This window comes from Podarcis muralis, chromosome 4, assembly GCF_964188315.1.
Source record: "Podarcis muralis chromosome 4, rPodMur119.hap1.1, whole genome shotgun sequence".
In the NCBI taxonomy this organism is placed as follows: domain Eukaryota; kingdom Metazoa; phylum Chordata; class Lepidosauria; order Squamata; family Lacertidae; genus Podarcis; species Podarcis muralis.
Window position 1 is genome coordinate 59835939 of NC_135658.1, and position 27293 is coordinate 59863231.

At 42.0% G+C, this 27293-nt stretch overlaps 1 protein-coding gene across 1 annotated transcript in view; it reads right to left on the reverse strand.

The window, feature by feature from the left end:
• TSPAN7 (tetraspanin 7) overlaps nucleotides 1-27293 on the reverse strand; it is a 73407-nt gene that overhangs the window by 4062 nt on the left and 42052 nt on the right. Inside the window, exons 2-6 of the mRNA XM_028727411.2 lie at nucleotides 14545-14733; nucleotides 11213-11287; nucleotides 8396-8491; nucleotides 6899-7054; nucleotides 3866-3949 (exon numbers count right to left, since the gene is read on the reverse strand). Coding sequence (XP_028583244.1) covers nucleotides 3866-3949; nucleotides 6899-7054; nucleotides 8396-8491; nucleotides 11213-11287; nucleotides 14545-14733 — 600 coding nt within the window. The remainder of the gene's footprint in view (nucleotides 1-3865; nucleotides 3950-6898; nucleotides 7055-8395; nucleotides 8492-11212; nucleotides 11288-14544; nucleotides 14734-27293) is intronic.

The following is a 27293-nucleotide window of genomic DNA, read 5'->3' on the forward strand; positions in this document are numbered from 1 at the left end:
CATTTGCTTTCTATGCATGTCACAAGCATCCACTAGAATGCCATGTGATATATTCGGCTATCCATTTCATAGCACAGTCAATGCTCACCTATAACCCCTGTACATTGCTTGACAGCTCAGGTTAACCATTTAATATGCTATACATTTAATCAAATAAGCTATTCTGGGGAGATGTATTTTTTCAACAACAACCACTACATGCTTTAATTGAGTATACATTCCGCTATTTTCTTTCACACAAACATTACGATTGAGGAGACTGTTACCTTATCAAAATGCTTATGCATTAAATTGCCTCTGGAATGATTAAATCAATTTGCCAGTTTGCAAAAAGCCTAATAACAATAATAATACATTTATTATCCAGCAGGCCTCAGAGTGGGTTACAACAATTTAAAATTCAGAATTAAAAAGAGTTAAAACAGATTACAGTCACAGGAATAGAGTGAGTACTGAACACACAGATAAGCAGATGTTAAAGGCCAGGGTAAAGAAGTGTGCCTTCAGCATTCATTGAAACCTGGATGTAACAGAAATACTTGACAGTCTTGTTTTGCTGGTAAGGGGTATGCTTAATTTAAGGAAGATTATAATGTCTTTGACTGGTGGTAGTGGCAGAGTCAGTGTGTTTTGTTTTTAAAACCAAAACAGTGGGTGGTAAGCTCTAGTCAGTCACAAAGATTGCAGGCATATTAATACTTAGATATTCTTCTCATGCCCAAAATTAAACCTGTATTCAGGCTGCAATTAATTCTCAGCATCCAATTTTATATTCCCCTTTTGTCTCCAATGAACTATGGGTTGGATCTAGACTTAGGGATACTTTGAGTAGACCCACTGAATCATTAAAATGTACATTATGACAGTAGTAGTTGATGGGGTAGCATAGTGAAGACAGCATTGACACTGAAAATTGCTGCTGATTCCTGAAAGTGGGAGGGGCAAAGCACAGGAGAGGGGGCAACTCAGCATTGTGCAGGTACTGTAGCAGAAGCATTGGACTGGCTCTGCTGCTACATCTGTGCTGTGCTCCCTGCGCATTGCCCCTCTCATGAACCAGCAGCAGCAATGCTCAGAGTTGGGAAGGCAGCTGAGCAACACCGCCTTGCCTGCCCTGCCCTGCCAACTGCTACTGCAAAATGACTAACTTAAGGCCCACTGATTTCAGTGGACCTACTCAGTTTCAATATGACTAACAGTGCAATCTTAACCATGACTTCTCAGAAGTAAAAGGTAAAGGGACCCCTGACCATTAGGTCCAGTCGTGGCCGACTCTGGGGTTGCGGCATTCATCTCGCTTTATTGGCTGAGGGAGCCAGCGTACAGCTTCCGGGTCATGTGGCCAGCATGACTAAGCCGCTTCTGGCGAACCAGAGCAGTGCACGGAAACGCCGTTTACCTTCCCGCTGGAGCGGTACCTATTTATCTACTTGTACTTTGACATGCTTTCGAACTGCTAGATTGGCAGGGGCAGGGATGGAGCAACGGGAGCTCACCCTGTCGCGGGGATTCGAACTGCCGACCTTCTGATTGGCAAGTCTTAGGCTCTGTAGTTTAACCCACAGTGCCACCCGCATCTCAGAAGTAAGTCCTATTAAATTCAATGGGGCTTACTCACCAGTAAGTGGGGTTAGACCTGCAGTCTTAATTGGGATCCAGTTATTGAATCTGCAGATCTGAACAGTTCTATTTGTTGATGAACTGTATCTCATTCAGTCAATGTACAAATACTTAAATTTACTTTGACAATTAAATTACCAATAAAAAAATACAAAGCAATAACATGATGCATGTGAAATACACCAAGCCTCCACTATTTGAAAATGAATGGTTATTATACATTGTAAAATTGATTTCCAATACATTTACAAATAAGTGCCTGGGCCCTGTATTCCCCATTAAAAGCAGGTCAACATTGCTGTAAAGCTGTACTATAATTTGTCCCCATTTAATGAGTAACCTGGTTGCAATTCCATCTTACAAAGGGCATACCGGTGACCTTTTAAACCACTAGCTACACTCTGTACAATTCTCTTTCCTAAATGTACAAGGACAACTTGGGGACTAAGAGGAAAATGTCCACCCGCATTATACGTTGAAGGTTGCTGTCACTTTTCTGAAACACACACAATGTTTGACAATTTAGACTTTACCATGTGCAGCTTGGTTTGGTCCTTCGTTTTCTATAAAGAATGCTTTCTAATTATAAGTTATTCCAACTGAAAGGACCGATACCATTTTAAAACAAAACAATCTTTTAAGGGTTCACAGGTGTCTCTTCTACAGAAGTGTGCACAAATGTGAATTGTGCAGACACTTTTAGGTCCAAGGCACAGCCCATCCCACCCCCCAAATGTGTGCTTAAAGAAAGTGTGCCACAGGACACTTTTATTGTGTTTCATGACTTCTTTTTCTAGTTTCAAAAAACTTCATTTTTCACAAGCTGAATCATCTCCAGTCTAGCTAATTAAGCAAAGAGAAGCGGAAAACACTCAATAGTGCAGAAGCAAAAAACAACAACTGGGGTGGTTTCTTCATGGCAGATTATCTCCTTCCAAAGTTAAGGACACAGTGCTGTTTGATGTTTCATTGTGTTATTGATTACTAAGAAACAGCATGGAAACAGATTATATAATTTTCATTATATAATGAAAATACAGTTACATTTTATTGTCTGACATAGAGGGGGAGGTAAGCAGAGGTAAGGAATTTCTTCCCATGTGCAGAACAAGCCCAAAGGGATGTCTCCATGATGTGCCACTTAGAAGTATGCTTGTATAGCATTCCACTGGAAATCAAGCTCCGCCAAAGCTGGCTTGAGAACAGATTGCTATGGACAATAGACCTTTGCCAATAGCAATGCAAAAAGATCATGGTTCAGAAATGCAAGACAGTGAATTATACATGGCGTGATCTCATGACATGGGATATGGCCACATTGCTGAAGCTAAGCAGGTTTGGGTCTGTTCAGTGCCTCAGTGGGAGGTCACTTGGGAATCCTATGTTCACTGCCTTGAGTGGGATATAAAAGGGGGGTATAAAGTATTAAGTTATCTCTTGCATCCTGTCATACATAATCAATCACCCCCCCGAATCACCAACAATCCTCTTGCAAAAGTACAGTGTATCCTTGCTCCTCTTTTCAGCACTATCAGGAGGAAGGGTAAGATAGGAACATAAGAACAATTCTGTTGGATCAGAACAAAAGGTCCACTAAACCTAACAATGTGATTTCCAACAGCAGTCTGCCAGAGATGCTTCTGGGAAGCTAAACATAACAACTCTTCTGCCCTGTTTGTCCCCAGCATCTAAGACCTGTGGCCCTCCCATGTTGTTAGTCTCCAATACCTGTCAGCCCCAGCATTTACACTAAATACGCTTTTATTTATTACAAATGTTAATTGTGAAAACTGAAGTACATTTATCTGTTGATGGCCCTTAATATGAACCCTTGAATGTGACTACCTTGGCATCTGCTTTCATTTCATAGATGATAGTTCTCTGAATCTGATATTTCCTTTACGCAAAGGACTCCTCTGGGCTGGGGGAAAACCTATGTAAGTCATGCATCAACTGCTTGGCATGTGAGTTGTTTACGCTCCATTTAAGCCATTGGTTTATTAGGTTAACCTTTATTTGACCCAATGGAAGGGTCCTCCCCGCCCCCTTGAGGCAGTCATTAGTTGGGCTGTAACCGATATTCCCAAGGAGAAACTCCATTTAAGTTGGAAAAAGAAAAATCAATGAACAGATGACCCTAAGAACTAATGAACAGTTTGAGAGGCATGTCCCTTATCCTAATCCTTCCCAGAAGCTGAAGAAATAAGCAAACACACCTTGCATTCAAAGCACTAAAAATGTATACCTGTGAGAATGCAATTCCAAAAGCCACTCCAGCTATGATCCCCATATTTGTCTCCATAAAATTGGTCATCAGATCGTAACAGCCCTGGAAAAGAAAGCAGCCAATTACTCTTGATAGGGATATCCACTTGCCTCTGATTTAGTGCTCAACGAAGGATTAGACAGTTTGACATGCACTTCAGTACCACAATGTATACTAATGAGTAACCCAAGATTGTGGGAAGATTGAGTGAATTTTATAAACTTGATACAACTTTTCAAACTTTACATTTTAGGGTATGGTTACCATAATGTACCTTTCTTTAAAGCAGTGTTTCCCCAACCTGGTGCCCTCCAGATGATTTGGACTACAACTCCCATCAGCCCCAGCCAGCATCAGAAGGATACAGTTTGTCTGGGGGAAATGAGCTAAAGATTTAGCAAACTAGGACAAAATGCATTTGAAAAATTCCTGCTGAAAGCCTCTGTTGAAACAGACAAGGGAGTGTCCACAACTTCCACACACTGGCTTCACTGAGAGTACTAGACAGTGGATTTCACCAGATCAGGCCTGATCTCTTAACAACTTCATGTCCTGGCTTGGTGACTCACTAACTTAAATGGGACCATGAGGCTGAAGCATCAAAATACCCCAGCATAAGGGATCTGAAGGTTGAAAACAAAACAAAAAATAATGCTTCATGCTGTACAAATGCTCTCAACTTTGGTGAACATTTCCAAAACTCACCAGAATTCAGTATTGTTTGCTATCTATTTCATAACTCTTTTTAATTCATCTGCCCGCACTGTGTATTCTTAAAAAGACTGTTGCAACATTCACAACAAATTACCTGACAAAATATGTCTCTCCTGAGAACGTTTTATAATTAATGAACAAACTCCTTGTTTTCACATCAATATAACTATTCTCTTATTAATATTTTAGGGGGAGAATGGACTCATTGGTAGTTATGAATAACTATATTCTAAATATGAGATTTGTATCAGTTAAACTTCTTGGCATTATTCTGTGAATAAAGCATATGTCTAAATCTATATCAGGAGGTGATGGACAGCAAAAACAAAAAACAAAAATACATTTGTTTGGGCAATCCACAAACAACTTCAAACCATCTGATCTACATTAAATCCAGCTTCATTCTTGTAGTAGGTCAGCTTCTCCCTACTAGATCAGAGCTCTTGTGTGCCTTTGCTGTAGCTTTGGGAGCTTTGCAATCAATTGTTTGCAAAGATAATCTTAGGCCTTGTTTGATGAGCCAGGTGTTAATAATTAAGCATGGAGGAACCTCATAGGAGTTAGGAAAAAGAGAGAATGAAAAGATTCAACAGCCGACCTTCTCTGAGAAAGCTCTAACCCTGTGTTATACAGATTGATAGCCTATGTGGGCTAAATCTAGCAATATGGGATAACAGCTAGCTGGCCTGCTATTCACCTTGACCACGGCATTGGAATTGCCTGTGATGACTCGCATCTCTCTAGTATTTTTTGTCATATTGTAAAGAGGGCTTCAGCACAAAAAGACCCTGGATTAGTTGATGTGAGAGATGTGAAAATAAGTAACATGGTATTGGGCACTGATCTAATGTTAGATTTAATTGATGATCATACAAAGATGGGCTCCATCTCCCCCCTCCCTTGAATTCCACATTGGGCTTTCAAGATGCTGCTGCTCACCTGCCAGGCAATCTCTGATATTTGGAAGGGAAACAATGAGAAGAACAACCTTGCATGCTGTTGAGAACCAAATCCTGAAAAATGTTGGTCAGAAAACGACACTGGGCAGGACAAAAGGAGTGTAAGGGAGCTACAACTCCACTTCTTTCCCTTCCCATTGCAAAATGGGAATCACTTCAGGGTGCCTTGTGGACTTCCCAGCCCATTCGCTGAGCCCAAATGAAAGATGCTAGCTGGGTTGCCCTGGTGCAGCTTCCCATTTCCTGGGCACCTGCCAGCATGGGAAACAAAGGTCTTCTAGGCTTTTTAGCCTGGGCAACCAGATTCTCCCAGGTTGTATGATAACATCATAACCAAGGAGCCCCCATCCTTAAGCAGGGGAGAATCTCCCCCACCCCAGCAAAACTGAAGAAGGTGGCCACCGTCAGTTTTTACATAAGGAGAGAGAAATAGCTTTATCTCAAAGGAAGAATTATAGTTATTATCACTTTTTATCATAACAGCTTTTCACCTGTGAGTGCATTTATTTACCTACTAAGAAAGGTCACCTTTAAACAAAAAATAACCCCCCTATATTTTTCCATATTGTAACAATATTTCATGATGTAACTGTTAAACTGGAAGAAGTAAATAAAATGACAGGGAATGGATACAATAAATCAACATTAATGCTGTTATATGAGAGTCAGGCTGAACAGAAAAAAGTTCTGTTCCAGTACTAAAGAGGTATTCGTGAGTTGCATAAACCCGTATTTTCTACGTTTATTCATCTCGTTTGTTCTCACTCATGCTCACTAAAACGCTGTGCTTTTTGCAATCCCTTTTGGCTCGGGGTCAAATGTTGCTGTGTTCTGCCTCCAGCTTTACGACTCCAACAGCATTATAACAGGCGCAGTAAACATGCCTAATGAAGCATGGTTCTTATGTCAATCATCTCTATTTTCTCAGTTCAAGTGGGCTGTTAGCATCCAGTACATGGCACATCTTTCAGAAAACTGGTTGCAAGATGTTGGAAAAAAAGCAACAGGTGAGGACAGACGCGATGACTAGCATAACTATCAAGGTTATCTGAATCTACTTGCTGCATTCTTTAGCCTTGTCAGCTCTGCCTCTGTGGAGGAAGTTTTCCGTCAGAATGAGAATCAGGGGCATGGGAAGTTAGCTCAGGGATCACTGGGAAATGGGAGAAACATCTCTTCTCTGTTGGAGTATGAGAAACACCAGCTCTAGAACGCAGCTAAGCAGTAGGATGAATGGGTAAGACTGCAGCTAATTCCCCAGGTGCCCCCTTTTCAGCACATTTTGCCTTTTGTTATGGAGAAACCTGAAAAATATGCAACTAAGCAAAGTGGTCCATACCTTCTGGTTTATTTTAGTAGCAGCAATGGTAATGTTGGCCAGGTCTGAGGGATTGCAGTCAGAGGCATTCATGCAGCAGCTTGGGGGGATACCATGTTCATAAAAATAGTGACTAGTACTCCAATTGGTGTAGTTCTGGACACCACAGCAACTCAGCTAAAAATAATCAGAAAGGATAGTAGTAAGACCATAGTTAGAAAAAGCAGGAAATGCTTCACGTCCTTCCTTCAAACTATACCAACTATCACAAAAAAGCAGCAGCAGCCATTGTAGAGGGGCAGATCCATACAGCCGCCTTTTTTACACTGGTGTTGCTGCACCTTACCTGGGCAGGATACGATGGTAGTGGTGGGGATGGGGAACTTGTGGCCTTCCAGGCATTGCTGGATCATAATTCTCACCATCCCTGACTATTGGCAATACTGCCTAAGGTTGATGGAATTGGACTCCAGCAGTGTCCGGAAGGCCAGATATTCCTCATCTCTGGCCAACACTGACTGGTTAAGGGGTCCTTCCAGCCCTGCTAGTAAAGGTAAAGGGACCCCTGACCATTAGGTCCAGTCGTGTCTGACTCTGGGGTTGCGGCGCTCATCTCGCTTTATTGGCTGAGGGAGCCAGCGTACAGCTTCCGGGTCATGTGGCCAGCATGACTAAGCCACTTCTGGCGAACCAGAGCAGCGCACGGAAACGCCGTTTACCTTCCCGCCGGAGCGGTACCTATTTATCTACTTGCACTTTGACATGATTTTGAACTGCTAGGTTGGCAGGAGCTGGGACCGAGCAACGGGAGCTCAGAGCTCACCCCATCGCGGGGATTCGAACCACCGACCTTCTGATTGGCAAGTCCTAGGCTCTGTGGTTTAACCCATAGCGCCACCCGCGTCCCTTCCAGCCCTACTGGGAGATGCCAAAGACTGAATCTGGGATCTTCAGCCTGCAAAGCATATACTACAGGCCTTCTACAAAGAGCATCACATGCTCACTTCTGGAGTTCTTGAACAGAATAAACATTTTCAAACATTCCAAGTGTGCTTTGGCAAATGCCTCTCAAGTGAGCTGGGGAATAACCAGTGAGTCATGTGCCCAGGCACTGATCAAAAGATAGTAAGGTTATCAAATGCTGGCAATAAATGGTTAGCCTTTAGCATTAACACCAGGAATAACTGGCCATTAACGGATCACAAATGGATAAATACATATTTAAAAGCACAATTTCCCTTCCCAGCATCCAATGACAGCTGATTGTCCCAGCCAAAAATCTGCAACAGCTTCCAGTGGTTACTGTAGTGAAGACCATGTCCTATATGTCTGAGATTTGTCAGTGTAAGGCAAAAAAAAGGTGAATGAAATTAGAATGATGAAAATGACTGCTCAAGTGTTGCAATCAATTGATTATGTTCAATCCACAGACAACATTTCGAGCAACTGACAATTCTTATGTTGCAACCGGAGAAGAGTTTTGGCTTTAGTCTTACATCGTTGCAACCTTGAACTTACACTCTGTTGTACATCATCCACTGCATGGCTCTTCTCATCGTTTCCATTGTAGTTCTGGATGGCTTCAGTGTATGTCCTAAGAAACGTGTCCTTGATCTAAAAGGGAAATTTAGACATTATGGTCAGCTGTACTGGACCCATATGCAGAATAGATTTTCCAGTGCTCAAGTTCTCAGCCTGAATGAGCGACCAGGGAAATGATTTTTTAAAAAAGAAATGGTTTTAGACACAGGAAGAAAAGAAGAAACTGCCATTTCTCCTGAAGTGTACATTCAGCAATGACAAAAGTTATCTTGGAACAGTCAGTAGTCCTTTGTGTTGGCATTTACTACCTAGGGCTGTAAGTTAAATCTTCCATTCATTATGTAGAGGGAAATGTCAAGGAGTCAGAGGCATCAGGTGAAAAACAGAAGGGAAATATGGTAATAGAAGAAAGAGACAATGCTTCATGGCAGCCGTTTCATTTCCCTGAATTAACTGCCTTTGCCAAGAAATGCATCACTACCAAGGATGCATCTCACAGTATCAAGCTAGCAGATACAGAAGTTGAAACTGGACCAAAGGCCTGTTGAGTGTGTCAGGGGTTTTTGGTTTTTTGTCCTTCTATGGCTGTGAAGATAAGTTTGTAAGTGAGCGATGTCTAGTGAAATTCTGAAAAGCTAGAGATAAAAGGGAATAATATTTCCAATGTCCTGCACAATCCCTTACCTCCTGATGAGCAGAAGAAGAATACATTTTTGGAAAGAAGTGAACATGGGGAAGTTAGCTTAATTTGCATCACTTTTTTTGATGCAACTGTTAAAATTTATTTTTGGTGAATAATTTTGATGTGAATTTTTAAAAGTACAAAGCATGTACAATCAATCCTAAATTGAAGCCCTTACTTTCCTAAACCAATATAAGTGTTTGAAAGGAAGAAGAAATCCCCTTCAGATTTGCCTTTTGCTTCCTAGTGACTGGAATATTAAGATGGAGGGGAGAAAAGGGAAAGGCCAATCCACAGAAGAAGCACTGATTTGTTGCAGTAAAGGGTACTTGTGGGCAGGAATGCCCTCAGGATCAAAAAGTGCCAACACTTCAGACTGTGCAAAAGATGCTCAACCTCAGAGGTGGCAGAGGGCATGAACAGAGCTTAACTGACTTTTTTTTTGCCTTTTGATTCAAAACAGCAACTGCACAAGAACAGCTTGGATATACCGCCTTTCAGATGGGACCAAAATCTACCCACTAATCACAATGGTTGCAATCCTTATGCAACCCAATTGGCTACGAATTGTGGGATAGCAATGTATAAGACAACTGACGTTTCCAAGATGCGTATAGCCTGGCCAATTTTAACATTTGGGTACTAACCTATAGGGTCCTAACAACCAAGTTTTCTGACAGAACACCTGAAGCCAAGTGACCGGAGAGAAGACCTTCTCTGTCATGAAGAAGAGTTGCTGGGCTCAGGGGTGCAGTGGCAGGCTGAGATGGATGAGGAGGGGAAACAGGAAGATGACATGGGAGGGGGCTGAGACCAGGGAACATAGGCTGGAGGAGGTGAGTGCTTCCCCCTCCTATGATATGGTTGCCCCAGCTGGGGAAGCAGGACTCCCATCTTCCCCTCCCCTCATGGGGAGCAACAGGATCCAGGGAGACTGCACCACCAGAAGCAGAGGAGGCAGAGGCAGAAAGAGAGGACACAGCCTGGCCTCCCAAGACCTGGAAGTGCTCCTGTTGCTAGGCAACAGTTTCAGCCTCCTTGGTGCAGTGGCTGGCAATCACTGGTGCAGGTTGCAGGCGCAGAGGAAGGGGGGTGCGGTGGGTGCGGTTCACCCCGGGTGTCACCACTGAGGGGGGTGACAAAATGCCGGGTGGCACTCACCATGGGGCCTGGTTGTAAGAATCAATGAACAAATTTAATAAACTTAAGTACATAGGTTTTAAAGCACTCTTAAGAGAAAAACAACAAACCACAGTATGTATGAAGTGAGCTGAGAGAGATTTGCATTATAGACCCTAATTGTATTCTTATTTCATTGTAGGCTTATCCATACTTTCTTTCCTCTGCTCTTTATGGGCATAGTCTGCAATGTTAAGCTCTATATCTGAGCCCCCTTTATTTTTGCTCTGGAGTTTCCCCCACAAAAACCCACTCATTAATGCTCAATCAGGGCAAATGTCAATCAGCACAAAACCCGAACTGACATTTGCTCCAATTCAGCTTTATAGAGCTGCCTTTTGTGGTGAAAGTTTGGGGTAAAAAACCAAAACAAAACACCATGCTTAGACATTGAAAGAGCAGAGCAAAAGGTAAGTGTCCTTCCGTAAGCCCTGTGTCTCACTAATTCACTTTTATCCTTTTCTTTCCCTTTCCTCACTCTAGCTCTGCTGCTGCTTTTTAGCACAGGAAATACACAAGATTTACAAGGCAGCAAAACAAACTAGGTTAGTTTGGCTTTGCATTCTTGGAAATCCGCTCAGCATTATACAATCAAAAGCCTGTTTGGCTGAAGTAGCAGCATTTATGTAAAGAATTTAAGGTATTTTGCTCTCTTCAGCATATATGACAGGGTAAAGAAGATCTTGCATGATGAGCATATAAATAAATGCAACTCAAAAATAAATATTGAACACCAAAAGCCTAAAGCTTTAGGCTAAATCCTTTGATTTGGAATGAGAACAGGTTTTGTGTTTGTGGGTACATCTCACTGCCAAGTAAAGTGCTGGACTCTGCAGCCTTGGTTAATCATACCCAGTATCCTAAGAGGGTGCAGCAAAATCTGCTCAGAGCCATGCTGCCACCACCTTTACCAACATGTAATTTATACTCACCTCATGGCGAAACACAAACCCTGAAATGCCAGCCACAAGCTCAGCCAGGAAGACCAGAGACAAGAACATAGCATACTGAAATACAAGAGGAAATGAAGAATGGAACAGATTACTCACACTGCAGAGGGTTTTCCTCCTATTTGGATGCATTTTAAAAGTAACAATTCAGGGAATTCAATAAATACTGCATCTACACAAAGTGCAATTCTGCAAATGGTTTTAGGAGAATGTCAAGAATGTTGCTCAGCAAAAAAACTGGATGCCAAATTATCCCACTGTTCCCCTTTTCCTCAAAATTGGAATTTCAAAACAGGTGGGGGGGAGGAAAGGGAGGAGATGAATCTTCAATGGAGGCTGGGAAAACCTATTATTGTGGTAAACCCAATTTGTTTCAGGTATGAAACCTGTCTAGACAGCTTGGTTACATGCTTTCCTGAAAAGGGCTTAATGCCAAAATTAACAAAGGGGGTGTGCAATCTGGGCTTGGGTGGGCAGGCAAGCCCCAGGGCTTAAAGCAGTTCTTCCCCATAGCATGTATTTATTTTGGTAATCAGAGTTCACCCTAAGAAAGGTAATGTCAGTTACTAAATCTGAGCCCATGTCAGTAAGTTAAAAAGCTATACAGGCTTGGCCTGAAAATATAATCTTATATGTGTCTACTAAGAAGTACTTAGGTAAGTGTGCACAACAGTCTTTGCCAACCTGGTGCCCTCCAGATGTTTTGGACTAAACTCCCATCACCCTGGAGGGCACCAGCCTGAAGGCTGGAATATAGAATTGCAGCCTGCAGCTTTATTTCTTTCATTCAAAAACAGTACAAAAAGGGTGGATAACACAGGTTCCAGCCCTAGCTATAAAAACTGGCGGTGGGGATATTAATGCTTATCTTATGAGGTGTTGTAAACATGAAAAAAAGGAAACGAGCTCTTGTCACTTGCCCTAATTCTTAGAGAGATTGCTGACTTGAAATTGTTCTGCCTTGTTATTTTCACGGTCTTTATTGTTTCACGATGTGTTCTGCTGTTTTACTGATTTTATTGATTTGGGACTTTTAATTGGATGTTAAATTGTGAGCTTTTGGGGAGAGGGCAGGGACAAAGCTGTTTTTCTCTGAAATTATAAGGCAGGATGACAACAGTTTAAAACAGAAAAGTGTAGAGGGATGTAGCGGGTTCTAAATCAAAGGAACTGGGATGATTTCATGCCGAGATGGATCTTGCTGAAATATCTGTCCTATGTGAACTCTGTGCTACTCATCAACTGCACTAGCACAGTTAGGATCTACAAGTGCCTCATTTCAGAAAGCTCTTGAGAAGGGCATGATTCAGCTTAGGTATCACTCAAAATCCTTACTTAGGTGGGATGCAATTTTTTTAAGTCCTCATGAAAATTCATCAGCATTTTAGTACACATTTATCCTAATGCACATATTTTTTGCAAGCAACTTTTCCTAGTATAATGCTTTTGTATGTAAATTTTACTAACGTATGCATTTTTGTTCCCACTGCCCCTCTAACATACATATCTTTGGACACACTTTTTTGGTTTGAGAAACGCAAAATTTGGCACACATTCTGAAGAGTCGCTGCGTTCTGGTCCCCACAGGAGGTATGAATTAGGTAGGAGGGGGAGTCACATGCATAAAAATGCAGACAAACTGAATTTCTCCGCCGTCTCTAATTCAATGGCATTCAAAACACAAGGTAGGTCTTTAGGAAGGACTTTAAAAAGCATAATTAAACCAGGAGCTCAAGAACAGAAACAAATTCCACTAGGATCAATGGGGCTTGCTTTGACATGATGGCAGCAATCTCCTGGGCCCCACAGAAACGCGATGTGTGCACGCTCAGGGCTTTCTGCTGAGAGCTTCCCCTGGCAGCAGCTGCCAGCAGGCTCACGGGTAGTTTGAGTCTCCGCTTGCTCAAGCAAGCTAGCTGGGAGCTGCTGCCAGGGAAAGCTCTGCAAAAACCCACCAGGATGTGCCTACTGATCCTTTCCATGTGGACCTCCGGACTGCAGCCAAAAGGCTTATGAATTAGCATAGACCCAAGTTAACCCAAGGACACACATTTGAGTGTGCTTGTAATTTTCCCCTCATCATAGATATTTTATTGTCATTTGCACACATGGCAATAAAACTCACACCCACCACATTTTCCCTAGTCTATACTTGAATATCTAGGCGAAAGAGAATATTCTAATTTTTTAAAAAAATCTCTTCTGCTTTCTTCTAGTTCACATTAACTTCATTTACATATGCCTGAAAATATTGTGGGGCTCAAGGCACTTTTGGCATTGTTTAAAAGGCTGGCGGTCTTTTAAAACTATGTGCTTGTTCAACACAGTTGCTTATTTCAACTGCACTCACAGCTCATTTAAAATTCAAATTTGGAAAAACTTTGGGATAGTATTCATCCACAATTGATGACATCATTATTTTAGAGGGGCGGGTATTATGTTGGGCGGCAGAACCAAGTTATCTGTGATGCAATTGGTCATTTAGTTGAGTATTTCTATTTACTTGATTTAGGGGGGGGGGGTGACAGCTGCCCCACCCCACCCCTGGCTATGCCCATGGCTGACATAATCACACCTTAACCCTTACAGTTCTCTGAAACTAGATCCTGTTCCTATTTCTAGAAACTAAGGAATAACAGGAAGGTATATCCACCCTGCATATTAGTAATTCACAGTTTAAGGATAAGGAAAACTGCAGTTTAGCTTCCTAAACCTGCAATCCTAACCCCATTCACCTGGACGTGAGCCCCACTGAATTCAATAGCCCTTATTTCAGAGTACACATAGTTATAATTATGCTGTAAACTATATTTTAAGAGTCAGTATACTAAGGAATAAAAATATATATGCAGAATGAAAATGAGGATTATTTATTTCAGTGCCGATAACATTAAAATATCTCCCTGCAAAGAAACCAGCCAGTCAGGAACATGACTAGGTTTAGAGCCCTTTTTCTAATACTCTGCCTTTCCAGAGGCAAATGTATTTCTTGCATTGCAGAGAATTTAAACACGAAACCTCACACTTTAATTCTGACGTTCCAAAGGACTGTGGCACATGGTGCTATTGTTTTGAATGTGTGGCTCAACTCTAAATTATGGGATTATTCCTATAAATCACTCCCAGGATGTTAATACCAGGAGCGACAGATTTCCCATATGGATCTCTTTTTAGTAATTACACTCCCTTGCTCTGTGTGTGCCCGTGTGTGACTGAAACCTGCTTGGCATCTGTTTACACGTAACAAGAGAAAACGGCCACTTTACCAATTTCTAGCACTCCAGCAGCACCAAGTTATTTGGCTGGATACTCACCAGCTTCAGCATCCATGGGCTGCCACGACATGTGGCAAAGCAGCCAAACAAGCCAAAGACGATAATCGTGGTACCCGTCCCAATGAGGACATAAGGGGCATTAGTGGAGTTTTCAGCAATGAGAGATATATATGTGCCTAAAGTCAGCTTCCCCCAGACACCAACAGCGAGAAGGATAACACCAGTTATCTGGAAAGTAAGAAGCAGAAAGTCAAGGTCAGAGTTTATAAGGATCAAAATATGGTAATACTGAACACACAGACATTGTTAAGTGTAGCAGAACTGCTGTTGTAGCAACAATTTTTTGTTTAAAAAATAGGTTTTTATTAGTTCCACAGAAGCTTAGAATACAAAATATTCCTTCTCCGTTTTGAGGTCTGTGGCAAGCAGAACCAAAAGCCAAAGTTCCATAGCAAATAACCAGCAACCCACTCATGCCATTTTAGGGAACAAAGCATCCAGTGTACTTAACGGGCCTTGCACCAAATTCTCTTGACCTATCTTTTCTTATGCTATCTCTGCCATGTAGAAATGCTGCTGATGTGAGATACAATTCAGAAGAAAACTCAAAAGATGCATTTAATCCAAAATGAGTTTTACATTCACAATGGGGGCTGATATTAAACAATGCCTGTTTAAATTTCAAGTGTCTTGATCTCCTAACCTACAAGATCAGAAGCTCAGTCTTTGGACCTTTCTTTAGAAGTGTGGGAAAGAAGCTGTAGGGCTCTCAAAATCCAGGAAGATTTGTTTCTATGCCACATATTATCCATATAGCCTGAGCACAACGCCATTGTTCATGTCAACCGTTACAGCATTGAGACTGAAATACTGCGTGCTTTGTATTCCTGCTGGTGCAGAGATGGATGCTGTAATCCAGAGGCACATATGTGTTCTTTGCTGACATCTAGTGGACACAGTAAGCTGAGCCATTTGTGCACATGAATACAGACCACTTCTCACACGTGTTATATCTGAAATCTGCAAAAACGTCTTTCCCCCCTCTGCATTAACATATTTGGAACCCAAGTTCACAGGCGAAATAGATATTTGCATCATTTTGGGGTGCAGAACTTAAGGTTGGCAAGTCCAGTTAAGTGTATATTTTTAAGAACGAAGTAAATAAATAAAATGGTAACATGTAAAACAAGCATTCATCAAGTACTTTTAAACCATGCTGAGGAAACAGCTTCCCACACTCCTTTTTCTCAGAAGCCACTTATTACTACCCATTTAAAAATGCTTGGTTTCACTGCATCCTTGGTTTGGAAAAATAAAGGCGCTGTAGAATAAAATATTTTAAGGAAATAAAGACCGCATAACAGATGACAACCAGCAATATACTGACTCTAAAGAACTTGTTTATTAGTTCTTAACAAGCCTTACTTAAATTTAAAACAGACATTTCATAATTGTGAGGGAAAGCGAAGAACTAATGTTGCCACCAGAGGAAGAAGCAAAGAATACCAGTTCTTTAGTCCAAGACAATGAAAATGTTTCAAGCTGTTCAGTGACTATTTAATTCAGCGTAAAAAAAGGTGTTGCAGTCTCCTTCCCATTTATACTCAAATAACAATTCTGTAATCACATTCTTAAGGGCTCCTCTCTCCATCTTGTTCCCAGATCCACCAAGTTTATTTTTACGAGGGGGAGATGTAGTGGTCAGGGAGAGCACAGGAGACAGGATATTTCTGATCCTTGTGCTTAAAATAGAGAGCAACCCTATCAGCAGACCTTGATTCTGGCAGGGTTAATGACTGAGCTTTCCCCTCAACCTTCTTCATCTCTCTTCCCCCATCAACAGATGCTAGGAAAGAGGCCCTCTTGACATAGGAGACATTGACCTGATTACTTTAGCCTGATCTCAATCATGGCGTCAAGTCTAATTTTGCTTCCAAACTGATCCATGTGCCATGCTCAACAGAACAAAGCAGACTGGTGCGTGTACGTCTCTACACCATGTGATGGAAAACAGATATCCAAGTATAAATCATTTTAATTTGAATCTTTTCTTTTCATTATCCTGTAAACCCTCCCTGGTTCAACTTTTTTTAAAAAAAATATTTTCTCCTATATGACTAAGATGCTGGTGAATACTGAGGGTAAAGCCAGTACTGGTTCTTACTTGCCCCAAATGTAATTATTTGGATGGTACAATAATGTGTGAGTTGCTTGGTAACCGAACCTTGATAGTGTGTACTTAATTTTAACATTCCAAAAACATGTATAATTTGAACAAGACATGTTGCCTGAAAATTGAAACCGTGAAACTAATTTCAGGGTGGCAGGAAAAACGTTTGTTTTAAGACTATTGTTTTAAAACCATTTCCGCTGTGTAGATTATTTCTTTTAGATATTTATGTTATGAAATGCATTTTTATTTAGGAAAAATAGAAACAATATGACCACTAGGGGCTTCCATGCCTTTCATTGGACATTACTGTACGGCTGCATCTTGGGTGGGGCTTACGTTCCGGGGGTGGCAATGGGTATATGCAAAAATGGGTATATTCAAGCCACCGCCTTGGAAGGTCCCCACGTGAGCATCCTTACATTTCCAGAGCAAAGCAGAGAGATTTTCTACTTTCAATGTGTGTTGAAATCGCACGTCTAAGTTGCGATCATACTGTACAATTCTGGGTAACTACCAGCATGGCAAGATCACAGACATGCTGTTCAGGGTTTTCTTCTTTAGGCTTAGGCTAATTTCCCCATACCTGAAGACTGAATAACGGTAAGCCATACGAACCAAGGTTGCAGGTTTGATCCTCGTATGGGACAGCTGCATATTCCTGCATTGCAGGAGGTTGGACTAGATGATCCTCAGGGTCCCTTCTAACTCTACAGTTCTATGTGATTCTATGAATCGGGGTTAAGTGGTTTGGCTTTTGCAAATAAATAAAAGGTTCTGTTTTATGCTACCGTTAAATTACACCATATATCAGATTTTTTAAATTTTATAGTGCAACATTCACCCCTTCCCTCCACATTATGTTGTATCAACAGTATACCGAGTGCAGTTTTCAAAAGTAGAAAAGAGGGGTTTCATGCAGAATTTCTCCTTGTTACAATTACTTCTCTTGAGATACATTCAGTTCATGCGATGCCTCAGGCATCACTTCTGATTATACAGGTAAACAGAAGCGCAAGACTCTGCCAGCTCAGTATGGTCTGGAAAGATATCTCTCCAGTGATACACATCATTGGAGAGGGCTGAAAGAGAGGAATTGCCAATGAGAGTATTATATACTAATGGTGAACTCAATTCTCCAATTGCTGGTCCTCATGTAGCCAAAATGTCACCATCAGCTTGCAAGAGGGAAGTACAGTATAGGACATCTTGAGGGGGTGGGTAAGGTTTGCAAGTGTACAAAAAAAGCTTTTGGGGGAGGGGACCCTCCTAAAAATGGTGTGGGGGAGAGAGAAACAGCCCAGTGAGCATTCAGTATGCTAAGTGGGAATGGAATAGAGCAGGCATCCCCAAACCTGACCCTCCAGCTGTTTTAGGACTACAACTCCCATCATTCCTAGCTAACAGGACCAGTGATCAGGGATGATGAGAATTGTAGTCCCAAAACAGCTGGAGGGCCAAGTTTGGGGATGCATGGAATAGAGTATCCTGGAAGGCAGCATAGCTTGGTGGCTGGGAGTATTCCATACTGCAACGTTTTGTTGCAGGTCCCACTTGTCTTGTTTGCTTGTGATCAGAAGTTCAGAAAGGTAGCATAGAAATAAATCTCTTTTCCACCCAAATGAAACATGAAGGTTATAGATCTGTGGCATATCCAGGTGCCATGTTTTGCAATCCAGCTCTCTGGACAGGAGCACTGATTACTGCAATCCAAACGGGGATCATGGTAATCTGATGCTACTGAAGAACTAGTGGAATCAGCATAGAGCAGAACAGCCAGCATATTTTCTCAGGACTGCACTCAGCATGTGCTGGAGGGAGGCATCTATCACCTTCCTGTTAAACAACAGCATCACTGGTAATGACTTCACAAGTACCAATAAAGACTTTCCACTTATTCAGGCAGAGACCATGTGTTTCAAATGAAATTTTATGCAGTGGGCATATGCTTTAATGGTGTTTCGGTGTGCCGAAAGGAATTTTAATGAAGCCTTGTATACTTGCAGCTTGAGGTTTTGTGCACATTCCTTGCACCTGACAAAGGGAAGGCCAGAGCTGAGGACTCAGCAACATAATGAACAAATGATCTCAGACCAGGGAGTGTGGGATAAGAGCAACAAGCCGATGAGCAAAGCTTCACTGGCCTGGGGCAGTGTCATGCTGGCTGCAGAAAGGGGCAGCCGTGGGCTAACAACAGTCCAGCATCTCAATCAGGATGTGCAAGATGGCCATAAATCAAAAAGAGGTTATGATGACTACCCTAGTGTTAAACTAAGACTGAGCGGCTGATTGCCGTGGGGCAGCCACCCAATAAATCTGGCTCAGCCTCATTTCAATGCACTTCTTTTGGCATCCATTTGTCATATTCACTGCATTTGCTCTGCTAACAAGGCTCATCTTCTTCGCTACATTTTAATCAGCATTTCTTCTGCAACACGCAAAGGTAATGGCTTATAATATAAAGCACAGGGCTGCAAGCATTTCTGCTCCCTCTCTGATCCTGCAGGTTGATAAGGACATGTGTCAGGACAGTACACGTTTGCCAATTTATTTCTACTTTGGACAAGGCGTTTTGCCATGACAATGTAGGTTTAAATTCTAAAATCTCCTTGATGGGGTGAGTCAAGGGCAATTTGCAGTAATTAAAAATGAATCATAAGATGCATGTAATTGGGACTTCAAAAACTGAGTTTCGAGATGTTTTATTTTGGTATGAAAAGCAGGTATTACAGTACATGTTACTGCTTACGTAACAATAAGTTTCGAAAAACATAATCGGGAGCCATTTTAACTTGTGATTTTTAATTTTGATTTCAATTTCGTTCTCTGTTTTATTTACCCTGCCTTGTGCAAAACTTACAACACTTGATCACTTTGTATTGTTGCAAACTCCTCTGGTATGAAATCAACGTCCCACTACCCAAGCACATTGCTTGGAAGTAAGGACTCTAAAATCAATGAAATTTAAATACATTTAAAAATATACATCTTGGATATATCACATCTAATAGTGCAATCCTGCCATATACATGCTTATTTCAAAGTAAGTCTTCAATGCAACATTCTCAGTTGAGTCTAAATAGGACTACAGTGTTACATATCTAAAACCTCATTCCAGTGTAAAATATTCTATTCAGGAGTATTTTATAGATTTGCAGTGACACTAGTGATTTTGGCATCTTCATTCAGTGTTTACCTTTTAATAGATACTATAATTATGAAGAACATATAAGAGCTCTGATAAGTGAAATGGTAACATAAGGATCTGACTTGCTGGCACCCCCTTGGTTGGAGAACTGCATTGCCAAGTTCTCAGAGTTGTACATTTCAATGGATGACTGTGTTTTGGTTTGCATATTCTTTCAGGAAGCGTGAACTAGGTAAATTTAACTTCAGATTCTAACGGAACCAAATTTATCCCCCATCCCTACTAAAGAGACTGTTGGGGTATGAACAGGCTCTCAACTTTCTTTCTCTGATTTATCACAAGGAACCTTATCAAATCGCTTTTTGCTGCATTTCAGGGGCAAAACCAGAGAGATAAGATATTCGCCACACACACACTGCGTCATTTCAGTAGAACGAGTGATTCAGCAGCACACTGCAGTAGGTTAGGCTGAGAGGTGGCCATTCAGCATCTGACCTTGGACAAGCAGGGATGTGAACCTGGGTGGCCTCACTCCACTACTCTCCCATACTAGCTCTGATTTTAAAAGAGCATATAGCAGCAAGAGCAAGTAGTTTAAGCTATCTCTAAATCCAGATAAAACTATGGCACTGAGTGTGTGTGCTTCCCCAAACCAGATGGATCAGAGGTGGCCTGCTCTTGGTGGGGTTACGCTCCCTCTTAAGGAGCAGGTATGTAGCTTGGGGGACACTTCTGGATCCTTTGCTGTCGCTTGAGGCTCAGGTGGCTTCAGTGGCACAGAGTGCCTTCCATCAGCTTTGGCTGGTGACCCAGCTAAGCCCCTATCTGGACAGGGATAGCCTAACTTCTGTTTTCTATTCTCTGGTAACCTCTAGGTTAGATTACTGCAACATCTTATATGTAGGGCTGCCTCTGAAGACGGTTTGTAAATGTTAGCTGGTGCAGAATTTGGCGGCCAGGTTGCTCACTAGGGCAGGACGGTTTGAGCATATTGCATAGATCCTGCTCCAACTGCAGTGGCATCCAATTAGGGCCAGCTTCAAAGTGCTGATTTTGACTTATAGAGCCCTAAATGGTTTAGGACCATGATACCCCATAGGACCGCCTCTCCCCATATGAACCAACCTGGACCCCACAATAATCATCTGAGGCCTTTCTTTGTGTGCCTCCTCCACGAGAGGTCCAGAGGGTGGCAACATGAGAACAGGCCCTTTTTTTTCAGTGGCTCCCTAGTTGTGGAATGCTCACCAGAGTTTGGTTACCAGACGTCCCTGTTTCCCGGGGACAGTCCCCAGATTTACAAAGCAGTCCCCATCCAAAATCCGTTGAAGTTGTGCTTGATTTTCTAGGGTGCTCCACTGAATCATTTGATGCCAGCCTTTACATAAAGTAGCATTACGCATTAGCCGAACTACAAAGCCCATTCAGCTTCTGCCCTCTCGTGGCAGGTTCTCAAGTATGATGCAGAATTAACTGCAATGTTTAAAATAATAAGATACGCAGCTTTAAATACTGCTGGAGGTAAGAATCAACAGGTTATACCTACAAAAATGAATTAACTTATTTTGCTGAAAATGAGGGCCATACTTTCCAAGACTGTGTCAGAAAACTATGACTATATAATTCCTTGATTCCCTCCTCCTTTGTTCACTTCCTACTCTTCACAAGCAGCTTTAAAAGGAAGTCACTTGATAGAATGTCATGGGAAAAGCTTTTCCAGTTGCTCGAACGTGATACAACCTGTGCATAAAACATTAAAAAGCCAAAGAGAGAGAGAGAGAGAATGGCATTTGGCAACTGTGGAAAGAAAGGCCTCTGCTACACTTTCCAGTTTTTCACAGCTGTATTTCTTTTCTTTCATTAGTTTCATAGATATTGGTTGTCAGTATTACTGGGAACACCCTTTCCCCTCAGTCTGCAGCACAGCACAAAAATGCTGGCAATAGTCCACATCTGCAAACAAATAGCTGGTGCCTTTATGTGATCAGGAAGCAATTTTGCCAGCAGGCATCTAATCACAGGTTAAATGCTCCAGGTCAAGGGAGTAGGAAAGTAAAGTAATGGGAAGCCAGTTGGCTATATTAAGAGGGGGAACTACTGTCCCCTTAACACCTAACATTTGACCTGAAACTACAACAGAATCGAGAAAGCACCTCTATAAAATGAATGCAAACCACATTTTAAGAATAATGTGCCTGAAACTAAATGCTATATCATCAATAAAGTATGTGGCTCCAACTCTGTGTTTCCAGAAATAATGGAAATGCAGGGACAGATTAGAGGAAAGTTAAGGGTAGCATGATGGATAGTTCAGTTGGCAAAGCATAACTCTTAATCTCAGGGTCATGGGTTTGAGCCTCGCATTGGGGAAAAAGATTCCTGCATTGCAGTGGTTTGGACTAGATAATCCTTGTGGTCCCTTCCATGTCTACAATTCTATGATTCTATGAACTCATTTCAGACTTCAGTGCCTACTTGGGAGGGGGGACCTATTTAAAACTGTCCAGCAGGAAAGCATGTACAAGGAGAAGGTGGCAGTGGGGAAAGGGTTAAGCACCCCTCCCATCTACCAGGGTAAGTTGTGCCCACATAAACATGACAACTGCAGAACAGGTTCCTTGTGGCCGCCATGCTTTCCTGGTAACGTGCAGTGGAGTTTTCAAGATGGCTTGCTTCAAAGGTAGATAAATTTGTGGCTTTTAATCTGAAAGGAGGGAAGTTCCGATATTATATGCAAATATTAGCAGTAGTTACATGTGCACTGAAAGTTATTAAGCAAAAAGTATCTCCAACATTTACAAAAACATCAGAGAGATCAAATTGCTTTGAAGACCTCTGTCGCAGGTTCAGACAGGGTTATATTTACAACTTGGCTTCCTAGGAATGGTCCTCTGAAAGCCACCAGGGAAGCCTTATTAAAAGGCTTGCTTCAGAAAGGGAATTCATAAGTAGTGTGTATGGCGGCAGCAGCAGACTGTGTGGCCGCTTTTATTCTCCCACAGGTGCTGTCCAAAATGTTTTTGTGCTTTTAAAATTATACAAAATCACTGTGCAAAATTATGCAAAGCAGAGATGATACACTTCTGAAATAGAACCACTTCCCCCATACAGCTGTACTTATTTAGCATATCAGCAGGAGCCTCAAACACTGGCCAGATAGTCGTTGCTTGCATTCGATGCACTGTTGAAATCTAAAGGTGTTCAAAGGGAAGTTGTCCTGCAGCTTCTGCCAATTAAGGCAAGGCCTAACTGACTTCCAAGCTGATACTAATGAGAGTTGCCCCACTCCTTTTTTTATTGAATGCCTTCGTTTGATCTCCTACGTTGCTGAAAAATAATAATCTGTCAGAGCGATCACGGGGGTTGAGGGGCGGAAATTAAATGGGATCTATTTAATGGGCCTTTGACCCTGCTCACACAGTTCAACTGAAGTCAAACAGACAAATTCTCAACTCAGCAGAAAACGATGCTTTTTACTGGCCTGCCAAGTCACACACAATGGCCAGAGCCCTGAAGCATTTTCAATTATTTCAAGTGCTGGCCTCGGTACCCATTTTTTCTACAGTTGTCATGGGAGGAGGCAATAGCTCAGTGATGGAGCATGGCAGAAAGCACCAGGTTCCATTCCCGGCAACCCCAGTCAAAAAGGTTCTCAAGTAACAGGAGTGAGAAAGACTTAGGCCTGCAACCACAAACACACATCCATCAATTTGATTCCCTCTTCTTCCTTCTTTTTCTCTCTCTCCCTTTCCCCTTTTGTTTCTCACCTTCTCGGCCCACACCACTGCCCCAAATTCTCTCTTTCTTCCCTCCTTCTCCTATCTGCAAAGCAATTAGCCTGACACCGATGCAACCTGCATTTGAAGGTTAACTGCTGCACAGGGGCTGTGATTGGGGAGGTTGGAAGGTTACAGACCCTCCAAGTGTTCCTATTTTCTAGGGACAGTCCTGGATTTACAGAAGCCATCCTGATTTCTGATTTAATCCCAGAATGTCCTGCTTTCCCTTAGGATATCCCTGTTTTCATTGGCGAATGTCATAGGGTATGGCAGACCCTCCAAGTGTCCCTATTTCCCAGGGACAGTTCTGGATTTAAAGAAGCCATCCTGGTTTCTGATTTGATCCCGGAATGTCCTGGTTTTGCTTAGGATGCCCCTATTTTCATCAGAGAAATGTTGCAGCTCTGCAGCTGCAATCCCCCCCCCCATCACTCTATCGCACAGTAACCAGGCATTTAAAAAAGCTTCCATTGGCACAAAATGGAAGCTGTGCAGGAAGGGGCATGATGGTAGAAGCAGAAGGCCATATGGGAGGGGCATCATGGGCCGGCAGTTCCCCATCCTCTGCAGAACAAACTGTAATCAGACTCCTTTATGACAGCACTTTTTTTGTGTGTGGAGAACATTTTCCAAGCACTCAACATTTCTGTACCTAGCAGAATGCTGTACTTTCTTCAGAGAGCATGTTAATGGAATGTGTGGTTGCTGTATGGAATGTAGTTGTAGTAGAGTCAATGGCACACCAGTTCCCAATAAGAACAAACAACAGTGGGCTGACAACAACAGCAAACCTTCACTGGTGCTTTTTTTTTTTAAGGATGGTGAGGGTATTGGAACAAAGAGTGTTAAAGGTAAATTGTGGACAAGGATCTGATAAAGAAAGAAGTGTTCCAGGCAAATAAAGGGAGCAGGAGAAGGCTAGAAGGAAGAGTCTCTGAGGGAAAGGAAGACTGACATTCACATGCTGATTTGAAGCAACCAGACAAATCTTTGGTTGCAGGCCTCTAGTATTGTTGTTGTTGTTGTTGTTGTTGTTGTTGTTATTATTATTATTATTATTATTATTATTATTAAACCCCAGATTTAACAACCTATCAGATTTGAGTAAATGAAGACATTAACAACATTAAGCACACTACTACGCTTGCCCAACTTGCGCAGGAAGCATGCCAGCCATATCCAGGCCAGGCATCTGGTCATTTAATACTCTTCATTCTTTGAGCAAGCAGGCAGAGTAGGGATGAGCAATAACTGATTTTCAATATTGTGATATATCACCAGCTAAACATCACAATATGCTGATATCCCACGGTGACTGAAATGAGAATGGAGCTACGTAGAGGCATTGACTGGCTTCATGGTTTTTCCTGCATCCTGATTTTTGCCACATCTGCTCTTATGATTCACTGCCCCCTGTTTGAGGCAGGGGAGACCTGAGCCAGCAGAGTTAACAGGAGCTGCAGGAATTGAGAGAAGCATTGGCTGGCTTCACGGTTTTTCCCACATTGTGATTTTTGCATAGCACACACACACACACAATATTCACAATACATTGCCAGGTCAAAACCTATGATACCAATATCATGATATGGACTTCAAACTGGTTTTGGACGATATATCACCCAGCCCTAAGGCAGAGTTTGGGAGGGGTGGGCTGGAGACATTAGGTTTCAGTCCCCCTGCAGCCTCTGTTAGAGCAGGTTGGTCATTGGGAGCTGTCCATGGTTCTGCATTGTACCTCCCTGTCAGAACCCCTGTGCAGAACAACCAAAGCCAGAAAGATTCACAAGCTTGAGATACAGCAAACTAAACTAACAACTAAATCCAGAATCTCAATAAACTACCAAGAGTTAAAAGAATAAAAACTGGACTGCAGAGGTCACTCTTTGGTATTGAATGGGAAGGGAATCAGGTATAGCAGCATGGCTCTGCTGAGACGCGGAAAATAAAATGCAGAATCATATTGGAATATCACCTTCATAATGTTTATGGTGATGATCACAATCTGTTGTCAGCATTAACTATTCAGATGCTTGTCTTCTGAGGTACATAACAGAAAAATGCAAGAAACAAAAATGTATAGCTGAAGACTAGGAGTTGCTGCATTAACTTCACAGATTTGAAAACCAAAGGAAATGCACATGGTCAAAGAAGTCCAGGGTGGGCAGGGGAAGGACAAATACCCACAAAGAATGACAGATCATTGAATCTCAGAATTGGAATGACAGAGTTGGAATCTCAACTAAAACATCCATGACAGATGCCCATCCAACCTCTGCATAGAAACCTCCAAAAAAGGAGAGTCCACAACCTCTCAAGAGAATCCGTTCCACTGTCGAACAGCACTTACTGTCAGAAAGTTCCTCCTGATGTTTAGCTGGAATCTCCTTTCCTGTAACTTACCCTCAAGAGCAGGAGAAAACAAGCTTTCTTCGTCTTCCATATGGCAGCCCTTTGGATATTTGAAAATGGCTGCCATATCTCCTCTTCTCCAGGCTAAACATACCCTGTTCCCTCAAATGCTCCTCATGCGGCTTAGTTTCCAGACCCTTAATCGTCTTGGTTGCCCTCCTCTGCACATGATCCAGCTTGTCAACATCCTTCTTAAATTGTGGTCACAGTATTGACACAGTATTCCAGATGTGGTCTGATCAAAGCAGAATAGAGTGGTACTATTACTTCCCTTGATCTGGACACTATACTTCTGTTGATGCTACCTAGAATAGCATTAGCTTTTTTGCTGCTGCATCACACTGTTGACTCGTGTTAAGCTTGACCCCTAGATCCTTTTCACATGTACTACTAGTGAGCCAGGTGTCCCCCATGCTATATTTGTACATCTGGTTCTTCCTGCTTAAATGCAGAACCTTTCTTTTGTCCCTATTGAAATTCATTTTGTTAGCTTGTGTCCAGTTCTCTAATCGGTTAAGGTCATTTTGAATTCTGGTTCTGTCTTCTGTGGCATTAGCTACCCCTCCCAGTTTGGTGTCATCCCCTCAATTCCTTCTTCCAAGTTGTTTATAAAGACGTTGAACTACAATGAGCCCAGGACAGAACCCTGCGACACCCCACTTTTTTCCAGGATGATGAGGAACCATTAAAGAGTACTCTTTGGGTTTGGTCAGTCAACCAGCTACAAATCCACCTAACAGTTACCTCATTCAATCCACATTTTACTAGCTTCCTTGCAAGAATATCATGGGGAACTTTGTCAAAAGCCTTACTGTAGTCAAGATACACAATGTTCAAAGCATTCCCCTGATCCACCAAGTTTGTAATTCAATCAAAAAAAGAAATGAGATTTGTCTGACATATTTTTGAAAAACCCATGCTGGTTCTTAGTAATCACAGCATCCTTTTTTCAGTGCTCACAGACCGACTGTTGAATCACCTGCTCTAGGACATTTCAGTGTCAAGCTCACTGGTCAGTAGTTATCTGGGTCTTCTCCCCCTCCCCCTTTTTGTAGATGAGGACAACATTTGCCAGCCTCCAGTCTGCAGGGAACTCACCTGTTCTCCAAGAATTCTCAGAGATTATAGACAGATAGTACATTTTTTCTCATTAAGGGATTACTGAGGCAAGAGGCCACAGTGTTTTATTTTCACAAAAAGTCCACAGTAGCCTTCCCCCACATCCAAATTTCCAATCCAAAGCACCCATTCAGGTATTGGTGAAGCAGGAACTTGGCTA